Source organism: Bufo bufo, chromosome 1, assembly GCF_905171765.1.
Source record: "Bufo bufo chromosome 1, aBufBuf1.1, whole genome shotgun sequence".
Classification (NCBI taxonomy): domain Eukaryota; kingdom Metazoa; phylum Chordata; class Amphibia; order Anura; family Bufonidae; genus Bufo; species Bufo bufo.
In genome coordinates this window covers 517,867,428-517,890,577 of record NC_053389.1, presented here as the reverse complement: position 1 = coordinate 517,890,577, position 23,150 = coordinate 517,867,428, and the positions used below count along the sequence as shown (strand labels likewise).

The following is a 23,150-nucleotide window of genomic DNA, read 5'->3' as shown; positions in this document are numbered from 1 at the left end:
AAACTAATATATATATATATATATTACATAACAAAATGATTGACACAAAATAGGGAACTAATTATAGTCATTTATTTTGGTGTCAGTTTGCATACTTTAAGAATAAGCAGCTATAGTAAAAAAAAAAGTAGTTTTCACCAAATAAAACAAAAAAAAAAAAAATCAAATTATGCCCCATGTGCCATGTAAAAAATTGTTGCAAAAATTTGGTAGTTACAACCGCTTGAACTACCACAAGCGCTAAAATCACAAAAAAATAATTATAAAGTGGTAATTAAAGTGTTAACCAACAAGCGCTTTCCCCACTAGTAAGGTAAAGTGCTTCGTGGTTATTACATGGCGCCTGTAACTATGGGGCAGGAGGAGGTAATAAGCTGCAGTGAAGGAACTGAATGTGTATGAATAAGCAGGATGGAAGGAAATGTTGCCATTTTTCCGTGTATTTCGGGTAAAAATTATTTTGTAACAAGTTCCTGCAGCATGGCCCCTGAAAGACTCATACTTACCTGCTCCCCCCCCCCTCCCTTACTCCATTGCAAGGGGTAAGAGTCAGCTTTTACTCTATGGCAATAAGCGGTCACTGTTGTGGTTTGTTATCCTGGTGGTTGTGGTGTTCAGGGACATATTGTGTAACATTCAAGGTTAGGTTTTAGTTCTTTTTTCACCTCTTTTTTGGTGACAGGTAGGGAATCACTTACCAGAAATTCTTAGCTTGAAACTGATGACTTTCGATGCATGCAATTATCGTTTGTTGCCCATCTATTGTTTTGCCATACACCTGAAAACATTAAGATTTCTACAGTGAGAACCTAGTAAAGGGGTCCTGAATCATGCAGTCCAAGTTTTAGTAGGACCCACTACTTACAGTACAAACTCCACTTGGATAATGATCTTTCACATAGGATCTCACTGCAGTGTCAATGACGTTCCTCCAAGACTCTATGGCATTTTCTCCTTCATAGGGTCTAGGGTCACTTGCCTCCTTTCTCAAGTGATCAAATTTGAATGAAATCTTGTTCTTAGGATCTAGGAATCTTCCATTACCAAGATCTCCATGCTCTGTTATTAATACCTGAGATAAAATAAATTGACATATTAGTCCCTTAAAGGGGTTATGCCATGATTGATACATAAAATGAAAATGAGCCATCATATAGTACATGACAATACAGTCCTGTACCTCACATAGATCCAGAGATCTCCACATTCCTTGCTCCAGTTGCCCTGCTAGATTTATTTCAAGCGGGCAGCTCAGGGGGCGTGTCCTTCTGCTGCAGCCGTTTCCCTGCAACTACCACAGCTTCTAACAGAACATATGGCTGGTGACACATTGAAGGTTTAAACTGAGCGCGTGTGACCACCAAAGTGAAGTGGACAAGAAATAAGGAGAAGAATAATTAACAGGTGGCGCTATACAGAAACATATTATTGAATAACTAAGGGTACTTTCCGTCGTTGGAACTGCCCGCCGGATCCGCCGCTGACTGAAAGCATTTGTGAGACGGATCCGGGTGCGGATCCGTCTCACAAATGCATTGCAAGGACGGATCCGTCTCTCCGCTTGTCATGCGGACCGACGGATCCGTCTTATACATTTTTTCACATTTTTACCGATCTGCGCATGCCGGAACGACGGATCCAGTATTCTGAATGCCGGATCCGGCGCTAATTCATTCCTATGGGAAAAAATGCCGGATCCGGCGTTCAGGCAAGTCTTCAGTTTTTTTCGCTGGAGAGAAAACCGTAGCATGCTGCGGTTTTCTCTTTTGCCTGATCAGTCAAAACGACTGAACTGAAGACATCCTGATGCAAACTGAACGGATTACTCTCCATTCAGAATGCATGGGGATAAAACTGATCAGTTATTTTCCGGTATAGAGCCCCTAGGACGGAACTCTATGCCGGAAAAGAACAACGCAAGTGTGAAAGTAGACTAACTCAGTGGCTATACTAAGTTTTTAATTACAGGGGCTGGTTTGAAAACTAGATTATTTGTGGTACAACCCCTTTAAAGAGGCAATCCCCTCCCACTTTTTCTTCGACTGCCTTTCTGCTCCTGTTATGTGGATGATGATATGCTCAGCTCCGGGTGACCATTCCTGATGGTGCTATACAGTTAAGTATGTAGCATCAGAAGTCTGCCTCAGAAAAGCTTCCACAACCAGCCATACAGGAGAATTCGCTGCTTATACAGTATCCAGTGCAGCATCCACTTCATACACAGCCCGCTCTTCAGAGCTATAACTCCACCTTGGAAGACAGATGTTCTGCTCCATTCTGCCCAGGTACGTAAGCCAGCAGCTGCACATACATCACAGGTGGTGAGGACTGAATACAGAACCAGTACAGAGAGCTGGATGGGAGAGGCTATACTGGTCACTGTGTGTGGAGGAGACTCCCTTCACCCACCCTGTATCAGCTTTCCATCCCCCTCCTCTGAAGTGCACACATACAAAGATAACACTGGGATCACATCAAAGCACTGACAGCTCTGATAATGGCTCTGCTAGTCATATATTTTCACTAAAGGCCCGCAAATTTGTTCTGCATTTTGCGGAACGGAATTGTCGACCCATTCGTTTCTATGTGCTGCCTGGATACGAAATTGCGGACCCGCACTTCCGGGGCCGCAATTCCATTCCCGAAAAAAATTTAACATGTCCTATTCTTGTCCGCAATTGCGGACAAGAATAGGAATATTCTATTAGTGCCAACGATGTGTGGTCAGCAAAATGCAGAACTCACATTGCCGGTGTCCGTGTTTTGCGGATCTTTGGATACACAAAACACGCTACGGACATGTGAATGGACCCTATCTGCCAAACCAACCTCAAAAAGCTGAGCATGCGCCAGAGCCGTCGAGAGGAGCTACTGCGCATGATGAAACCCGGTGCCATCCTGAGAGTCCAGTACACAGAGACCAATGTGCAAGTGCGGCCATCACAGGTGGTCGTATCGCATGGAAACCAAGAATAACCCAATGGAGGAAAAGAAAGAAAATGGTGCGGAAGAGAAACTGAAGGGATCTGCAAATTTTAAAAACTTTACATAAGAAATTATTAGATGGGAATACCCCTTTAACCTCTTCTATACCAGGCCAGTTTTCACTTTCCTGACCAGGTTATTTTTTGGAAATCTGACATGTGTCACTTTGTGTGGTAATAATTTTTGAACACTATTACTTATCCCAGCCATTTTGATTGTTTTCTTGTGATACATTGTACTTCATGACAGTGGTACATTCGAGTCACTATATTTCACCTTTAATTATAAAAGAAAAATAATCCTAAAATTTACCAAATTTGAATTTCTCTGATACCTTATAAAATAGTTATTTCTTTACATTCCCCATACTGTATGTCTACTTTATGCTGGCATCATTTTGTAAATGTCATTTTATTTTGTGAGACACTTAAGAAAATTTCCAAAACAGGACCAATTGAGTTATGATGTTATTTTGTGGGGACCCCTCAAAATTATTCAAATCCGTGTTGTGCCCAGCTCGTGCAATCCAAGACACAGCACACCCTTTAAATTGTTAGGCGGCTTCTACTGGGCACTGAAATGCCATAAATGTAGATGTATACTGCTGTTTACACTGTATGGTTCAGAAGGGAAAGACCACCTTTTGGATTTTGCAGGCGAGATTTTGATGGATTAGCTTATGGCTGCCATGTTGCTATGCAGACTCTGGGGTACCAGTACAGCCATTTTCCGACAACCATACATTTATTTTTCTCTTCATGGAGCTATGATTTTTTTTGTGCAATGGGTTGTGATCTACAGTTCTGTTTTGATGTACATACAAGTTTTTGATTGCTTTTTATTTCGTTTTTTGGCAAGCAGGATAAAAAAAAAAAAAAAAGGCAGCAACTCTGCTATTGCTTTTTGTTATTGCAGCATGCACCAAGTGGGAAAAATGACAACTGCGTTAACAGTGATGCCGGCCCGATCAGCCTGATGAACTATTACATCAATCTGCGGAAAGGGGTTAAGGACACAGCCAATTAGATTTTCTCCTCTTTGTCATGGACCTAGTCGTGTGAGGGCCTATTTTTCTAGGGGGCACCATTTATTTTAACATGTATTGGGGAAGGGTAAACAATTCTTTGTGGGGTGAAATTGGAAAATAAAAATCTGACATTGTTCACTATGCGTTAAAAATGACATGGCAGCCTTATTCTGCAGGTAAGTACACAACCATAATTTATAGTTTATATTATGTTTTACCACTTTAAAAAAAAATAAAAAAATTTGGATCATAATATTCTGACAGCCATAACTATTTTTTCCATCTACAGAGCTGTGTGAGGGCTCGTTTTTCCTGTAGTTTTTATTGGTATCATTTGTGGGTACATAAAGACTTTTTGGTCACAGATTCATTTTTTTGAGGGGGGCAGGGTGACCAAAAAAGAAAAATGGAAATTGCCTATTTAAATTAAATTTTTTCACATTATGACATTCACTGCAGACTATAAATATTTTTATATTTATTTTAAATAGCTCAGATATTCTCGGACATGGCGATACCTAGAATGGTTATATTTTTAATACTATTTTACTGTACCGGTACATGTCATCATCTGATAACCTTTACCACACACTGCATTAGAGTGCTATTGCAGTCTATGGGATTTTCACTGGCTGCGTGTGAAGCTGTGCCTTGGACACAGTTTTGCAGGCAGCTCGCTATGACAGGACTGGGAACCTTCACAAGGCCCTATGCTGTCATAACAACCGATCAGAACCCTGCCATTTCTGCAAGAGCCGCCAATCAGAGGGAGAACCATCCCTCTTTCTAACCACACAGATGCTGTGGTCACTATGGACAATGGCATCTGAGGGATTAAATAATCAGGATCGGCCACTGCTGGCGGGTGTCTTCTATGTTACATACCCAGTACCTGCAATGTATAGAGTGAGCTCAGCATGTGAAGCCACTCCATACGATCTCTTGTACATATGGCGTTAAAGGGAATCTGTCACCAGCATATTATCCAAATTTTTTTTTCATGAATCCATGTGTAATAAAGTACCTTATATCCAGATGTCTTGTTCTTTTTATTGTGAGTCTTGTCATTTCTTCATAAAAAGGCTTTTTATGGATATGCAAATCAAGCTGTAAGGAGCCCAGAGGGGCGTTATTCTTTCTCCACGGTGCCCAGGAAGTGCCCCTCTGAAGTGCCGTGCCCACCGAAATTTGAAAACGAATACCTCCTACAAGTTCAGCTAAATCGCCTCCCAGAGGCGCGGCTGAGTGCTCAAACCCCCTCCCCACCAGCGCCGCGCTCTGCGGCAAACACCCCGAACCTCCTCTCGCCGCATCCCAAATCCTGCGCAGGCGCAGTGCCGGCGATTTCCTGCGCAATGATAAAAAGACTGAGGGCAACAGCTTCAACAGCGTCACTGGGCATGCGCCGGTCCCAGTGACGCTGTTGCCCTCAGTCTTTTTATCATTGCGCAGGAAATCGCAGGCACTGCGCCTGCGCGGGATTTAGGATGCGGCGAGAGGAGGTTCGGGGTGTTTGCCGCAGAGCGCGGCGCTGGGGGGGGGGGGGGGGGTTTGAGCACTCAGCCGCGCCTCTGGGAGGCGATTTAGCTGAACTTGTAGGAGGTATTCGTTTTTCAAATTTCGGCGGGCACGGCACTTCAGAGGGGCGTTCCTGGGCAACGTGGAGAAAGAATAACGCCCCTCTGGGCTCCTTACAGCTTGATTTGCATATCATAAAAAGCCTTTTTATGAAGAAATGACAAGACTCACAATAAAAAGAACAAGACATCTGGATATAAGGTACTTTATTACACATGGATTCATGAAAAAAAATAATTGATAATATGCTGGTGACAGATTCCCTTTAAGGGCTTAAAACCCAAAATGACTGCTTCCTTCGAAAACAACAAAGACACCGATAGCGATGAAAAAGATATTCCTATCTCAGTAATTCATGGCTGAGGGTGGTATATTTGTCCCATGAGGAAGCCAGAGATGGCTGATTTTCGGAAACCTCTAAGCTTGCAGTGCTATGCTGTTTCCAGACTCCCAATAACTTCTGTGTGATTTACAGAAACAGTGCAGCACAGTCCTCTCAGCTGTTTCCATAACCAGGCTGCTGTATATGAGGAGTACTCCAATCTCAGCCATGAATGACTGTGTAAGAATACCCCTTGAAACAGAGAATTTTGCTGTCCAATTTTCAGACCTAACAGTTTTAAAAGTTCTGGCTCCTGATATCAATGGCTTTTCAAAAAACAAAAAAAAAAAAACAAAGAAAGGCGCCAGGCATGAAGTATGGGCATAGTGGATGTGAGGGTCAGTCCTGTATGCATCTCCACACTATAATAGTGCATAATCATCAATATACAGTCAGGTCCATAAATATTGGGACACCAACACAATTCTAACATTTTTGGCTCTATACACCACCACAATGGATTGGAAATGAAACTAACAAGATGTGCTTTAACTGCAGACTGTCAGCTTTAATTTGAGGGTATTTACATCCAAATCAGGTGAACGGTGTAGGAATTACAACAGTTTGGATATGTGCCTCCCACTTGTTAAGGGACCAAAAGTAATAGGACATAATAATCATAAATCAAATTTTCACTTTTTAATACTTGGTTGCAAATCCTTTGCAGTCAATAACATCCTGAAGTCTGGAACGCATAGACATCACCAGGCGCTGGGTTTCATCCCTGGTGATGCTCTGCCAGACCTCTACTGCAACTGTCTTCAGTTCCCGCTTGTTCTTGGGGCATTTCCCCTTCAGTTTTGTCTTCAGCAAGTGAAATGCATGCTCAGTCGGATTCAGGTCAGGTGATTGACTTGGCCATTGCATAACATTCCACTTCTTTCCCTTAAAAAACCTCTTTGGTTGCTTTTGCAGTATGCTTTGGGTCATTGTCCATCTGCACTGTGAAGCGCCGTCCAATGAGTTCTGAAGCATTTGGCTGAATATGAGCAGATAATATTGCCCGAAACACTTCAGAATTCATCCTACTGCTTTTGTCAGCAGTCACATCATCAATAAATACAAGAGAACCAGTTCCATTGGCAGCCATACATGCCCACGCCATGACACTACCACCACCATGCTTCACTGAGGAGATGGTATTCTTAGGATCATGAGCAGTTCCTTTCGTTCATCATAACCTTCTCTTCCCATCACTCTGCTACAAGTTGATCTTGGTCTCATCTGTCCATAGGATGTTGTTCCAGAACTGTGAAGGCTTTTTAGATGTCGTTTGGCAAACTCTAATCTGGCCTTCTTGTTTTTTTGAGGCTCACCAATGGTTTACATCTTGTGGTGAACCCTCTGTATTCACTCTGGTGAAGTCTTCTCTTGATTGTTGACTTTGACACACATACACCTACCTCCTGGAGAGTGTTCTTGATCTGGCCAACTGTTGTGAAGGGTGTTTTCTTCACCAGGGAAAGAATTCTTTGGTCATCCACCACAGTTGTTTTCCGTGGTCTTCCGGGTCTTTTGGTGTTGCTGAGCTCACCGGTGCATTCCTTCTTTTTAAGAATGTTCCAAACAGTTGTTTTGGCCACGCCTAATGTTTTTGCTATCTCTCTGATGGGTTTGTTGTGTTTTTTCTGCCTAATGATGGCTTGCTTCACTGATAGTGACAGCTCTTTGGATCTCATCTTGAGAGTTGACAGCAACAGATTCCAAATGCAAATAGCACACTAGAAATGAACTCTGGACCTTTTATCTGCTCATTGTAATTGGGATACTGAGGGAATAACACACACCTGGCCATGGAACAGCTGAGAAGCCAATTGTCCCATTACTTTTGGTCCCTTAACAAGTAGGAGGCACATATGCAAACTGTTGTAATTCCTACACCGTTCACCTGATTTGGATGTAAATACCCTCAAATTAAAGCTGACAGTCTGCAGTTAAAGCACATCTTGTTCGTTTTATTTTAAATCCATTGTGGTGGTGTATAGAGCCAAAAATGTTAGAATTGTGTCAATGTCCCAATATTTCTGGACCTGATTGTAAAATGCACAACTTTAGACAGAAATAACAGATTAAAAATAACAACTGTGACGATAGTAAAAATAATGGGGAACAATCACCACATACCTGATCTTCATAGCCTTCAATTTTTAGCGGAGTGAACTGGTCCAAGTTGTATTGTGCAAAGGCACTAAATGTAGAAAACAATGTTATATATCAACTTGTAATAATACAAGGTCCTGTCATAAACTTTACACAAAAAAGTTAATGAACTAGCACCTAAAATATAGCTGAAAAGTCTGTGCACTAATTCCTGTACAATGCAAGTCACAAGCATGTGGTATAAAAGAGTTCTTAGATAACTGCTTGCCCAAAGGACTCCCCAGAGATCGGAGAACCAGGCCCCTGGTGTAGAAGTTGCCTCCGCATGGGTAACACTTCCCATTATACCAGCCTTTTCTGTATGGCCAAGAGCATCCTACTTATCCCCACCAGCCTTGCATGAAGGTGGACTACTTTTATCAGTCTTCTTGCCATTGTTCAGCTGTCAAACTTCTTGCTCCTGATTGTCCGAGGCACATCTGCCAGATGAAGCTTTGGCAAGTAAATTACATACCGCCAGCCTCAATGTAAGTGAACTGCTAGAAATTTTATTGACCATTCAGTAGACGATACCTGCACCCACTAAATACCCTTCCCTTTAAAACTAAAAACAGGAGAACCCTGAAAAACTAAGTTAAGTCAGGGTGGTTTTCTATTGCCTGAAAAACCATTTTAAAACAAATTTCTAATTAAAAGGGGTTGTCTCGCTTTAGTAAATGGCATTTATCATATAGAGAAAGTTAATACAAGGAACTTACTAATGTATTGCGATTGTCCATATTGTCTCCTTCGTTGGCTGGACTCATTTTTCCATTTAATTACATACCGGTACTTCTCGTTTCCATGGTTATCAGCACCCTGAAAATTCATCAGCGGTGGCCATGCTTGCACACTATAGGAAAAAACGTTGTCTTATGCGCACTCCCACAGTCCCGGCCACCAGAGAAGTCACAATTTTTTCCTATAGTGTGCAAGCACAGCCACTGCTGATGGATTGGTCATAACCATGGAAAGTATATAATGAAATGGAAAAATGAGTCCAGCCAGCAAAGGAGACAATATCGACAATCACAATACATTAGTAAGTGCCTTGTATTAACTTTCTCTATATGATCAATGCAATTTACTAAAGTGAGACGTCTATGATTTTTGTGAAAACTCCATGAACCTGATACTTACTGAGCAGCACCTTCCCTGAGCAAATTATCGTTGTTAAGCAGGAACCGAACATCTGCATGGGAAAAATTTTATGGAAGAAATATTATTTAAGAATATATATATGGAACAAATTTAGACAATATTTGCCAGTCTATGTAGTATGTGCAAAAATGTACTTTTATATTTTTCAGCAAAGCATCACCCTTTAATCTGAAGACCTGCACATGGCCAAACATTAAAGTGTAACAGTCATTCACATTTCCATATAACCACTGTGTGGATCAGGAGAATTTAACAATCTGCAATGTATATCATTACCTGATTTTGCTTCTTTTCATTCTTAAATGGCTCTTGAATCCCTGCCTCTATCTTTTTTTAGTGCTCCTCTGCCATGTGAAATCCACATTTGGCTTTGTATGTGCTGAATATAGCCCTTTAGTGGTTATTTCTGTAGGACATGAGAACGGAAGAGAGGACACTCCAGAAAGAGCTGCATCCAGCATCTACAGAGCTTTGGCATGCTGCATCCAGTGAAAGGCCAATTTCACACCAGCATGTTCCGTGTGATGAATACGCTCCGTGTGTCGCAGGTATTTCCCGTCCTGAATGCTACTCCTATGACATGGACCCATGACATTAGAATGGCGCCAGTACAAACCATTAGAGTTGAGGTCAGGCATTGGAAATCATGATAATGTCACGGAAGCAGCATTCAGGACAGGAAATACCTCTAATACACAGTGTATTTCTCGCAGTCCCATAGAAGTGAATGGAGCAGTGACCGCACTTCTGTGGTGCGCTCTCCATTCATTTCTTACATTGAAATGAATGGAGAGCAAGCCGCACATGCGCAGTACAGTCTCCTTCACTTTCAGGGTCCATTCTAAAGATAGATGAGGGTCCCACCTCTAAAACCTGCACCTACCTGACTTTGATGGCACATCCTAGTGATATGCCACCAATGTCTGAGATAACACAACCCCTTTAACCACCTCAGCCCCCAGTGCTTAAACACCCTGAAAGACCAGGCCACTTTTTACACTTCTGACCTACACTACTTTCACCGTTTATTGCTCGGTCATGCAACTTACCACCCAAATGAATTTTACCTCCTTTTCTTCTCACTAATAGAGCTTTCATTTGGTGGTATTTCATTGCTGCTGACATTTTTACTTTTTTTGTTATTAATCGAAATTTAACGATTTTTTTGCAAAAAAAATGACATTTTTCACTTTCAGTTGTAAAATTTTGCAAAAAAAACGACATCCATATATAAATTTTGCTCTAAATTTATTGTTCTACATGTCTTTGATTAAAAAAAAATGTTTGGGTAAAAAAAAAAATGGTTTGGGTAAAAGTTATAGCGTTTACAAACTAGGGTACAAAAATGTGAATTTCCGCTTTTTGAAGCAGCTCTGACTTTCTGAGCACCTGTCATGTTTCCTGATGTTCTACAATGCCCAGACAGTACAAACACCCCACAAATGACCCCATTTCGGAAAGTACACACCCTAAGGTATTCGCTGATGGGCATAGTGAGTTCATAGAACTTTTTATTTTTTGTCACAAGTTAGCGGAAAATGATGATTTTTTTCTTTTTTTTTTTTTTTCTTACAAAGTCTCATATTCCACTAACTTGTGACAAAAAATAAAAACTTCCATGAACTCACTATGCCCATCACGAAATACCTTGGGGTCTCTTCTTTCCAAAATGGGGTCACTTGTGGGGTAGTTATACTGCCCTGGCATTCTAGGGGCCCAAATGTGTGGTAAGGAGTTTGAAATCAAATTCTGTAAAAAATGACGAGTGAAATCCGAAAGGTGCTCTTTGGAATGTGGGCCCCTTTGCCCACCTAGGCTGCAAAAAAGTGTCACACATGTGGTATCTCCGTACTCAGGAGAAGGTGGGGAATGTGTTTTGGGGTGTCTTTTTACATATACCCATGCTGGGTGAGATAAATATCTTGGTCAAATGCCAACTTTGTATAAAAAAAATGGGAAAAGTTGTCTTTTGCCAAGATATTTCTCTCACCCAGCATGGGTATATGTAAAAAGACACCCCAAAACACATTCCCCACCTTCTCCTGAGTACGGAGATACCAGATGTGTGACACTTTTTTGCAGCCTAGGTGGGCAAAGGGGCCCATATTCCAAAGAGCACCTTTCGAATTTCACTCGTCATTTTTTACAGAATTTGATTTCAAACTCCTTACCACACATTTGGGCCCCTAGAATGCCAGGGCAGTATAACTACCCCACAAGTGACCCCATTTTGGAAAGAAGAGACCCCAGGGTATTCGCTGATGGGCATAGTGAGTTCATGGAAGTTTTTATTTTTTGTCACAAGTTAGTGGAATATGAGACTTTGTATGAAAAAAAAAAAAAAAAAAAAAATCATCATTTTCCACTAACTTGTGACAAAAAATAAAAAATTCTAGGAACTCGCCATGCCCCTCACGGAATACCTTGGGGTGTCTTCTTTCCAAAATGGGGTCACTTGTGGGGTAGTTATACTGCCCTGGCATTTTCCAGGGGCCCTAATGTGTGGTAAGTAGGTAAATGACCAGTGAAATCCGAAAGGTGCTCTTTGGAATGTGGGCCCCTTTGCCCACCTAGGCTGCAAAAAAGTGTCACACATCTGGTATCGCCGTATTCAGGAGACGTTGGGGAATGTGTTTTGGGGTGTCTTTTTACATATACCCATGCTGGGTGAGAGAAATATCTTGGCAAAAGACAACTTTTTCCATTTTTTTATACAAAGTTGGCATTTGACCAAGATATTTATCTCACCCAGCATGGGTATATGTAAAATGACACCCCAAAACACATTCCCCAACTTCTCCTGAGTACGGCGATACCAGATGTGTGACACTTTTTTGCAGCCTAGATGCGCAAAGGGGCCCAAATTCCTTTTAGGAGGGCATTTTTAGACATTTGGATACCAGACTTCTTCTCACGCTTTGGGGCCCCTAGAATGCCAGGGCAGTATAAATACCCCACATGTGACCCCATTTTGGAAAGAAGACACCCCAAGGTATTCAATGAGGGGCATGGCGAGTTCATAGAAATTTTTTTTTTTTGGCACAAGTTAGCGGAAATTGATATTTTTTATTTTTTTCTCACAAAGTCTCCCGTTCCGCTAACTTGGGACAAAAATTTTAATCTTTCATGGACTCAATATGCCCCTCACGGAATACCTGGGGGTGTCTTCTTTCCGAAATGGGGTCACATGTGGGGTATTTATACTGCCCTGGCATTCTAGGGGCCCTAAAGCGTGAGAAGAAGTCTGGAATATAAATGTCTAAAAAATTTTACGCATTTGGATTCCGTGAGGGGTATGGTGAGTTCATGTGAGATTTTATTTTTTGTCACAAGTTAGTGGAATATGTGACTTTGTAAGAAAAAAAAATAAATTCCGCTAACTTGGGCCAAAAAAAAGACTGAATGCAGCCTTACAGAGGGGTGATCAATGACAGGGGGGGTGATCAATGACAGGGGGGGTGATCAATGACAGGGGGGGTGATCAATGACAGGGGGGGTGATCAATGACAGGGGGGGTGATCAGGGAGTCTATATGGGGTGATCACCCAACTGTCATTGATCACCCCCCTGTAAGGCTGCATTCAGACGTCCGTATGATTTTTACGGATCCGATCAGTCTATCAGTGGATCCGTAAAAATCATGCGGACATCTGAATGGAGCTTTACAGGGGGGTGATCAATGACAGAGGGGTAATCAATGACAGGGGGGTGATCAGGGAGTCTATATGGGGTGATCACCACAGTCATTGATCACTCCCCTGTAAGGCTGCATTCAGACGTCCGTATGATTTTTACGGATCCGATCAGTCTATCAGTGGATCCGTAAAAATCATGCGGACATCTGAATGGAGCTTTACAGGGGGGTGATCAATGACAGGGGGGTGATCAGGGAGTCTATATGGGGTGATCACCTCCGTCATTTATCACTCCCCTGTAAGGCTGCATTCAGACGTCCGTATGATTTTTACGGATCCGATCAGTCTATCAGTGGATCCGTAAAAATCATGCGGACATCTGAATGGAGCTTTACAGGGGGGTGATCAATGACAGGGGGGTAATCAATGACAGGGGGGTGATCAGGGAGTCTATATGGGGTGATCAGGGGTGATCAAGGGCTAATAAGGGGTTAATAAGTGACGGGGGGGGGGGTGTAGTGTAGTGGTGCTTGGTGCAACATATTACTGAGCTGCCTGTGTCCTCTGGTGGTCGATCCAAACAAAGGGGACCACCAGAGGACCAGGTAGCAGGTATATTAGACGCTGTTATCAAAACAGCGTCTAATATACCTGTTAGGGGTTAAAAAAATCACATCTCCAGCCTGCCAGCGAACGATCGCCGCTGGCAGGCTGGAGATCCACTCGCTTACCTTCCGATCCTGTGAACGCGCGCGCCTGTGTGCGCGCGTTCACAGGAAATCTCACGTCTCGCGAGAGGACGCACCGGCGCGTCCACCCAGAACAACAGGACCGCCGCAAAGACGCAATCCTGCGTACGGCGGTCCTGAGGTGGTTAAGGATGAAAATAAGTAAATTCAGCAAATAATGTACATAGCGAATTATTTTTAAAATCACCTGATCCACACAGGCAGCAAAGGGGCCCGCGGGTTGGCCACCCCTGCAATAGTGTGTGGTGACATTAGCTGCTGCCAATTGGCCTCTGGGCTTACCTTCACCTGCATGAAGGTGCCCCACTTTGGCATCTTCGGTAGCAGTGTAAAATAATCTCCATTGTCCATATCATTTCCAAGATGTTTTCCTCCTTATACTGTGTCGGCGCTGAAATCAACGCAAGCGCAGATCAAAGATATTGGGGAAGTGCTGGACACCCCACTTTCAATGCAGGCACAGTACAAAGAGAAAAGTGCCATCTAGGAAATTATACGGGCAGCAGCGACTGTTCACACCAGGACTCCAAGGTGAGGCACCTCCATGAAGGCTAAGGTAAGCTGCTGCTTATGCCATCACGTGCTTCTGTATGGCATTACTGTAATTTACCAATTTGGCCATCCCCTTAGAATAAAAATGTAAATGACACACTTCAAAGATTCCCTCCCTCTGACAGCTTTTCCAGCTGGAATGCAAGTCTGGAAATAGGCATGACATGACCCGATATTTCCCACAGAAACTAGCATGCATTTTGGGAAATAGTGTGTTTTAGCACTGACGTACATGCATCTTTTTATAGAGAATGGCAAATCTGATAATTGTACAGATCACCACTAACAACCAAAAATGAAGCAGATTTCCATCAGGTGGACCCGCCGATGAGCTGTTTCAGAAGGCACTTTCACCGGTAGTAGCACGGCAGCCTTCTCTCAGCTTTCCCTAGTCCGAGTGATGTCACGTTCATCGGTCACTTCGTCTAGCCGCAGCTCAGTCCCACAGAAGTGAATGGGGCCGAGCTGCAATACCACTATTAAATGGAAGGCACTGTGCTTGGTGAGCAGGGAGCTCACAGGAGGGTCGATGCCATCTCAAGTAGCCGATTGGCGGGGATCCCGAGGATGGGTCATTAGTTGTAAAGTCTCTGAAAACCCTTCAACCCATGCCCCCTACTCAAATACATCAAACAGAGGAGAGACTATGGGAGTTGCATGTAGAGACATGGGATGTACTCCCAAGAGGCTGAGAGCCTAAAGCCTACATAAACTTTTCTAGTTAGTGATTATTGTGGCAGCCATAGCCAGGCCGTGGCTTCATTCACACAGCCATATAACAGCTTCCCTTCTTCTGCCTTCATCATTATAGCTAAAGGGGTATTCCCACCTCAAACATTTATGGCGTATCCACAGGATGTACCATAAATGTCCGATAGATGCGATCTCTTGACTAGAGAGGTGGCTGAACATCTGGGGTTCTCTCCATTCCCTTCTATAGAAGTTCCGAAACTCGCCAAGTAAGTGCGCTTGGCTGTTTTTCCTCTCATAGTAGTGAATGGAGAGAGCAGCGCATGTGTGCCCACCTTCAGAATACACCGCTAACAGCATTACTTACCATTAAACACTTCATTAAACTCTCCAGGCGGAGCATGAATGATGAATTTTGCAGCTACACGTACCTAAAAAAAAAGATTTTTTTTTTTATAACAAAGTAGACACTTCTGGGGAAGGTACAAGTCAGTCTATGTAAGGCAAGGCCTGAGACGTGCATTTTCAATGTCACAGCTACAATTTGCAGTACTTTTTAACAACATCAAAGCATTAAAAGGTGTTATCCAAAAGTAGAAATACCCCCCTTCCCCACAACGTCCAGGCCCCTCCTATAGATCATACTTACTTGCTCCTTGGTACCCGTGTCCCTCCGAATGCCTGAATGGCCCCTGTTGCATCTCCCCATCGCACGGATCAAAACATCCGGCAATGGGGTAAGCAGCCAAGAGCAGGCCGTGATGGTGATCAGCCTCCTTAGAGTCACCCGCGATGCTAGGCGGCTGGTCACCGTTGCAGCTTTGCCTGTCACTGGATGTTTGGATCTGTGCGACAGTGAGAGGCAGCGATTCAGAGGGAAGTGGGTGCCTGGGAGCGGGGTGAGTATCGTCTATAGGAGGGGCATTTCTACTGTAGGAGAACCCCTTCAATATAATGTAAAATATAAGCCCTCCTTGGGGCCTGTACATGTAGAACAAAGGGTCTATAGTCACTAAAAAAATAGAAGCCCATATCACATATCAGCAGTGGCCCCATCACTGCGTCTGCAATATGCCCGAACCTCAGCCATACACCAGGCCGCTATTTGGCCGACAGCTCTTCTTTTGGAATCAGAGGATTCAGCCGATATTACTCCTATGTTTACGGCCAGCTTTACTAATCCCTAGGGTTCCGACCCCACTGACCACTAGAATGAAGGGCATGCTGGTAAATTGACCCTAGGATTTGTTTTATATTCCTGCAAAGTGCTACTTTATTTCACTGACTTGTACAGCCCCGACACATTCAGCAGCACGTCTACAGACAGTGGAGCTCACAATCTAAGTGCCCTATCAGTATGTCTTTGGAGTGTGGGAGGAAAGCCATGAAAACACAGGGAGAACATGCGAATGTCGTCCTTGTCCTGACACTGAGCCACAGTGCTGCCCCCTGTGACCATGCTGTTCACTGCACAATGCCTGGTCACGAGACTGCCACAAATTCCAGTCTCTACTACTACCAAATACAGTTTTCCGGAACTGACCGTTATCATCCATTCACAAGATAGGCGATAAATATCAAATTGCTGCTGTACTGTGTGCATGAGCCCCACAGACATGTGTGAACACGCTATGTAAGGAGTGGTGCTTGGGATTGTTGGGGTCTACTTCAGGTGTTGTCCAGGAATGTTACCACAGGGGCCTCCAGCAACCAGTCCTAGAGTGCGTTCCCGGAGAACCCCTTGAATGGCCAGTCATGCCCACCCCACAGCAGAGATTCAGGGTACTATACCACCGACACACAGTGACCTCTGGCTGTCTATGACTGACTATAGATGAAAAAAACATTTTTAGATGGAAAAAGGTGTAATGGTGGAGAAAAATGAAGATGCTCAGGAACCTGAAGAGCTATGAGCACAGTTTTTAGAAGAATGCACCTTAGGCCTCATGCACACGAACGTTGTTTGTTTCCGTGTCCGTTCCTTTTGTGGATCCGCAATTTATGGACCATAGATCACATACGGTCGTGTGCATGTAGCCTTATTGGAAAGTACTGCCCTCTTTTCCAAAAATGACCCATCATAAAAGTTACACCTACAATGAACAAAGCGAATCTGCTTCTTTTAGTGTATAAAAGCTTTGCATTTATCAAATCTAACAGGAAAGCGGCCGAGCTGCTCACCGGCATAGTCAACTGGAGCAGTTGTAACACTTCCCCATGTATAATCACGGTCTGCAGTGCTCATCACCGCGGCCACGAAGTGGCTGACTATGGAATCATCACAGCATAAAAAAGCCTAAGTGCCACTTCAAGAATGTAGCCATATCCTGCAAATGTATTCTTTAACGGGAGTCCATCACCGTGATTCTGGACCGTTATCTGCTGTAATACAGGAGTAGTCATTTCCCTACAGCCCCCCTGCTGTCCACAATCAAAGCTGAGCAGAAATACACAGTGCGGTCACCTGTGCTAACATAATGGAGAGGACTCCTGCGCATGCACAGCAGTCCTGACAATGTATATTGACACAGCTTTGAGAACTGACAGCGAGGGAATGGGCAGCTCCAGATCCTCCAGAGATCTTTTCTGAATTTGTACATAAATAAATTGCAGCATTCACAGGCAGCAGCAGCCCGCTCTGCTAGGTTCCCTTACCACTAGCACTTCCTCCTACAAGTCAGGCAGGGTGCACTGGATAAGTCAGGTCATGCATTACAAGCATGGAGATCAATTACCAGCCAGCACAGTGCTCAGTGACTTCCCAGATCCCAGCATGCAATGTAACGTGTAGTCTCCCCAGCAGCACTACAGTCACAGGTTGCACATTTACACCGGTGAGAGGATTTCCCTTTAGTATTTTATTGGCTCATTAATTTATAGCATAAAATTCTCAGATATTTAGCACTGTATTTCAGCGGTGATATGGGGGCTGCAAGGCTTGCACCTCCTGCGCAGGCTCTATAAGTCCACAGGTCTAGAGGGGCTCACAGGGGTCTGCACAGGAGCTGAGCTGTAGTAACTCAGTACAACCATTACACTCAATGCTGCGCTTTCATCCCCATTCAAAGTGCACCTCCTGCGCAGGCTCTATAAGTCCACAGGTCTAGAGGGGCTCACAGGGGTCTGCACAGGAGCTGAGCTGTAGTAACTCAGTACAACCATTACACTCAATGCTGCGCTTTCATCCCCATTCAAAGTGCAAGACCTGGCAGGAGTGCGCTGCTCCATCTAAAACACTGGCACTCCCATAGAAATGAATGGGGCGGCAGGGTGCTTTTCCAACCAGCCACCACGTCCATTTCATGGGGGCCCCAGTGGTAAGAACTACACCAAAAAAATAGAACATGTCCTATTCTTGTCCGCAATTGCGAACAAGAATAGGCATATTCTATTCGTGCCGGCGATGTGCGGTCCGCAAAACACACACAGACGTGTGAATGGACCCTTTATTGTCAGTGCCAGCTGATAGGCACTGATCGGTGGAGATGCCCGACGACCCCGTTAGACTGACCGATATTCGGGCCGATTGAGCGCTCTGCCCTTATAACTGACCAGTATAATCATGAAGCAATGCTTGTCGGCTTTTACTGGCGTTTTTCAGCAGGATGAAAGACAGACGATTATCGGCAGCACATCTCCTGTGTAATCAGCAGCGTTCTGCCAGTCCTTCCATTTACTTTGCATCAGCCTGTGCCGATGGTGCTCGTCCTCCCCGAATATCAGGCAGGTATGGAGGCTCTTAGGATAGGTCATCAAAATCTTCAGCCTGGACAACCCCTTATATGTGGATTTGGATGCAGACATCACCCTTTCCACTGAAACAGCATGCACTCGTTCAACGGTGAAAAAAGGAACCTAAATATTTTACCACTGCTCCAGATGGTGTGCGCATCAGTCCAGAACTGTCGCCATGCCACCAGCCGATGCAGTCTTACATGTACCATGGGCACACACCGCATTCAGCGCATGCACCAGGAAAGCGCCACAGCACAGGAGCAGCTCAGCATGTACCCCTCCGTCACAGGTGTAGGAGGCAGCTGCTCCTCTGGTGGGAGTGGTCACTGGTTCCTGGGCCCTAGGGGAGGTCTAGGGGCCAGCAGTCCAGCTCTCCATTCTGTTGTTGTGGGGCCCCTTATTTTTGAACTACATATGGCAATGAAGGGGTGTGTAGGACTGACATGATTTTTCAGTCCCCACCCCTGGTGTCACTCTGTCCTGGGTAGTGATGTACAGTGACCACATTGCTGTAGCCACGGTGATCACATGATCTACGGACCTAGCCAACACCCAGGAGTTGGGGATTGGGCGGTGGGGGCAGGTATATTACAAGGATCCCAGACTGCATCACTGGTGCAGGGGTCACATGTAGCCTGTGAATACAGCGGACGCACGCTTGCTGGCGCTACATAGCTATAGGTAGGGGGTCCCCCAGCCACAGCTAATGTTTTGATACTGGCTCCCTTCTGCCCCATTCTGTACAGCCGCCCTTGCGGTATGGCATTCAGGAGACAGGGCACGCACTGGGCACTACAGACTACTAAACCGATTTTAAAATTTAGAAATTCAAATCAAATTTTTCAAAAAGTTCTGATGCTGCCAAGCCAGAATTTTGTGACATTCGATTGAAAAAGAATCAAAGCAAGAAAGAAAGAGGGAGAGACAGACCAACAGACACCGTCTGACCGGCCCACAGACAGACAGAGACTGACCTAAAGACACACTGACACCAGCTGACAGAGAGAGAGACTGACCAACTGACAGACACCGTCTGACCGGCCCACAGACAGAGACAGACCGACACCAGCTGACAGAGAGACTGACCAACTGACAGACACCATCTGACCGGCCCAGACAGACAGACTGACCGAAAGACACAGAGAGAGACAGATCGACACCAGCTGACAGAGAGAGAGACTGACCAACTGACAGACCGACACCAGCTGACAGACAGAGAGAGAGAGAGAGAGACACAGACAGAGAGAGAGAGACCAACTGACAGACTGTCTGACCGGCCCACAGACAGAGACTGAACGAAAGACAGACAGAGACAGACCGACACCAGCTGACAGACTGACCAACTGACAGACACATCTGACCGGCCCACAGACAGACCAACACCAGCTGATAGACAGAGAGACTGACCAACTGACAGAGACTGTCTGACCGGCCCGCAGACAGACACGGCTGACAGATGTGACACACACGATATTCTCGGGGCACAGAGGGGCAGGCCGCCCGCCATGTGTACACACTATATAGAGGAAGTCACTGTCAGGAAGTGTTGGGCTCATGAGAAAGTTCCCCCTGGCACAGCTCCTCCCGGGGTATGTCGCAGGGCAGTGCTGATCCCACACTGACCAGGCCCCTGAGGGCACAGCCTGGCATCATCATGCTGGAGGCACTGCCATGTCCAGCCTCCGCCGTGGGCACCCTCGGTGGCCGGGTCTCCACCCTCCTGGTTCCTATTTTCGGCTAAGGCCCTACAAGGAGCGGACACACTGGCAGAGGAAGAACCGAGCCGAGGCCCAGAGCAGCAGGTGCCGAGCGGAGCCCGGCTGTCACCCTGTACTGAAGTCACCTGCTGACCCAGCCCGTAACCGGCCTCCACCGGGGCCTATACACAATACCAGACGAGCCACAGCGCCCCCCGCAGCCTGACCGTGTACCTGCACAGCACCAAACAAGACCGTGATAATAAAGAGTGGACAGGCCGCCAGCGCACGGCGACACACCAACCTTGTCCTCGTCGGACAGCTGATCGTCCACGTCCGCCATCTTCTTCACCCCCTTTTCCTGACTGACGGCGCGCGCCCTCTGGGCGGAGTCTGACGTCACAGCGGGCCTGGACTAGCGCGTGCCCAGGAGGCTCGTGTCAGGAACGGCCGAGAGTCACGTGGGTGTGACGTCGGACGTCACTGTGTGAGAAGCTGTAGAGGTGTGCTGTGCGCTGGAGCTGAGCTCCTGGGTGGTGGTGTGGCACTGCAGTCAGAAACCTAGATTGGAATGAAGTGGCCATTCTTTATGGGATTCAAAAAATTAAAGGAATTGTCAGACATAATAAAAACTCTGAGACTTCTGAGTGCCCCCAACACCCCTAAATGCTGTAACAATGATTACATACTCACCTCCTGCTCCAGCGGCTATTTTCTGCGCTACAAGTCTGGTTCTCCGCCAGAGTGGTTCTGCTGTTTGATTAGGGTCCATTCAGACGTCCGTAGAGCATAGCGGACCCGCGATACACCCAGCCTGCACCCCCATAGACATGCCTATTCTAGTCCGCAATTGCTGACAAGACTAGGACATGCTCTATTTTTTTCCCGAGCTGCGGACCGGAAGATCGGGGCCGCGCTCCGGAAATGCGGATGCAGAGAGCACATAGTGTGCTCTCCACATCCATTCCGTCCCCATAAAGAATGAATGGGTCCGCACCAGAACGGATGCGGACCCATTATATGGACATGTGAATGGAGCCTTACTGTGACATGCAGGTATAGGGCATGTGACTGCTGCAGCCAATCACTGTCCTCAGCAGTCTTGTGTCGGACATCTAGCGATATGCCCCTATTGTCTGTGATGGGAATACCCCTTTAAGTAGCTCTGACAACCCCTTTTATTGTTAAACAAATAGAGTAAAGATGACACAAATTATGTTTTTAATCCCCATAGCCATCACATTATGTGCTACAAATAAGTAGTCAATATGTTTAACTTTTATTTTGTCTATAAAAAAAACTCAATATTTACAGAATTTTTTTAAAAAATATAGTATTTTCTGAATTTGAATTTCTCTGCTTTTGAGACAGATAGTGATACCTCACAAAAATAGCTATGTTCAGTCAGTGATTTTCATCAGTGATTGTAAGCCAAAACCACACACGGGTCTAAACAGAGAATTAGTGCCTATCTTTCGCTTATACCATATCTCTGTGTAGCCTCCAATCCTAGATTTGGCTCACAAATGAACTTGGTAAAGGAGGGGGGGCCTGTCCCTAGGGAATCTACTCTTCCCCATTCACACAAAAACAGGTCACATCCCTCCCAACCAGGGCCGGTACAAGGCAGGGGCCGAAGGAGCGGGTGCCCTGGGCGCTACCATTTGCGGACAGGAGGGGGGCGCAGGTGAAGTGCCAGCCACGGCCCCCCCTACATCATGCTGTGCCCCCCCATGTGCCCCCCCAACTAAAATGACCCCCCCCCCCAACTCCCAACACCCCCAAATTCCATTAAATGTGTGTACCCATAGAGACTCATGCAACCTGGCATATCTCTCTACCTCCAAAGACACAGGTAGGTCGTAGACCCCCGTGTCAATGGGAAACGACTATAGGATGCAAATGTGTACAGTCCAATCATAGGCTGTCACACATTTGTACCTAGAGTGTCCATGGGTACACAATCAACCGACAACCAAATTAATAAATACAATGTGCTATGGGGTTTCAGGGTAGTACAAGTTATACGTCCCGAACCCTCATAGGAAACAAAGTGTTCATACAATATTTGGCTACAGGAACAATGTTTGAGTTATGTCCTGAGCCTCCTCCTTTGGTTAGTTCGGTAAAGTTCTGTCTGGTTTTGGTGTATTTGGTCAATAAGTCCCTTGACCCTCCGATAATGTAGATGACGATGACCAGAACCAGAAGAAGTTTCACTGGGTGAAACAAGTGAAAATAAGCCCTTCCACCCGAACGTCTCCAAGTCTTCCTCCAGAGCCTAAGATAATGCTCCCGCTGGATTGTGGCACAGTCTTCCATCTCTAGAACACCTCTAGGCAGAGGTCGCTTGATTGCCAAAATCCAGTGGGATCCTCTGAAGCCTCACAAGAGTGTCAGGGGGAATAGCTGGTCTCTTCTGTGGCATCTCCTGGGTTTTTCTCCCGCTTCATATTAAATGTCAGAAGAAATACCAGGCGCTCCCGGGGGAATCTCTCCCCTCACAGTGCAATTAAATGTCAAAAGTCCCAGCACCAATACCTTTGACCCATGAGTAGAGAAAGGTATTGGGCTGCCCTTTATCTCACAGGACCCCTCGTTATCCTAACACTGGTGTCTGAACACCCTACCTTCAGAGGATCGCGTCCTCTGCTACACATCCCTCTGCACCAACAGATAAGGATGGCCGCCCTACTAGGTTAGGATAACTGAAGTGAGCTGTGAGCAAAGCACCATCTTGTTATTGATGGCACCGTATCCCCTGCCAATCATTCTGCGTCCAATCCCTATCAGAGCTGTGCTACCTGCTCGGACTAGAAT

General features: G+C 45.3%; 1 protein-coding gene across 1 annotated transcript in view; it reads right to left on the bottom strand.

The window, feature by feature from the left end:
- CAPZA2 (capping actin protein of muscle Z-line subunit alpha 2) overlaps positions 1 to 20,786 on the bottom strand; it is a 36,860-nt gene extending 16,074 nt beyond the window's left edge. Inside the window, exons 1-6 of the mRNA XM_040411399.1 lie at positions 20,635 to 20,786; positions 15,266 to 15,329; positions 9,252 to 9,303; positions 8,097 to 8,160; positions 866 to 1,072; positions 699 to 778 (exon numbers count right to left, since the gene is read on the bottom strand). Of these exons, the coding sequence (XP_040267333.1) occupies positions 699 to 778; positions 866 to 1,072; positions 8,097 to 8,160; positions 9,252 to 9,303; positions 15,266 to 15,329; positions 20,635 to 20,673 (506 nt within the window). The 5' untranslated portion in view covers positions 20,674 to 20,786. The remainder of the gene's footprint in view (positions 1 to 698; positions 779 to 865; positions 1,073 to 8,096; positions 8,161 to 9,251; positions 9,304 to 15,265; positions 15,330 to 20,634) is intronic.
- Positions 20,787 to 23,150: the final 2,364 nt, after the last annotated feature.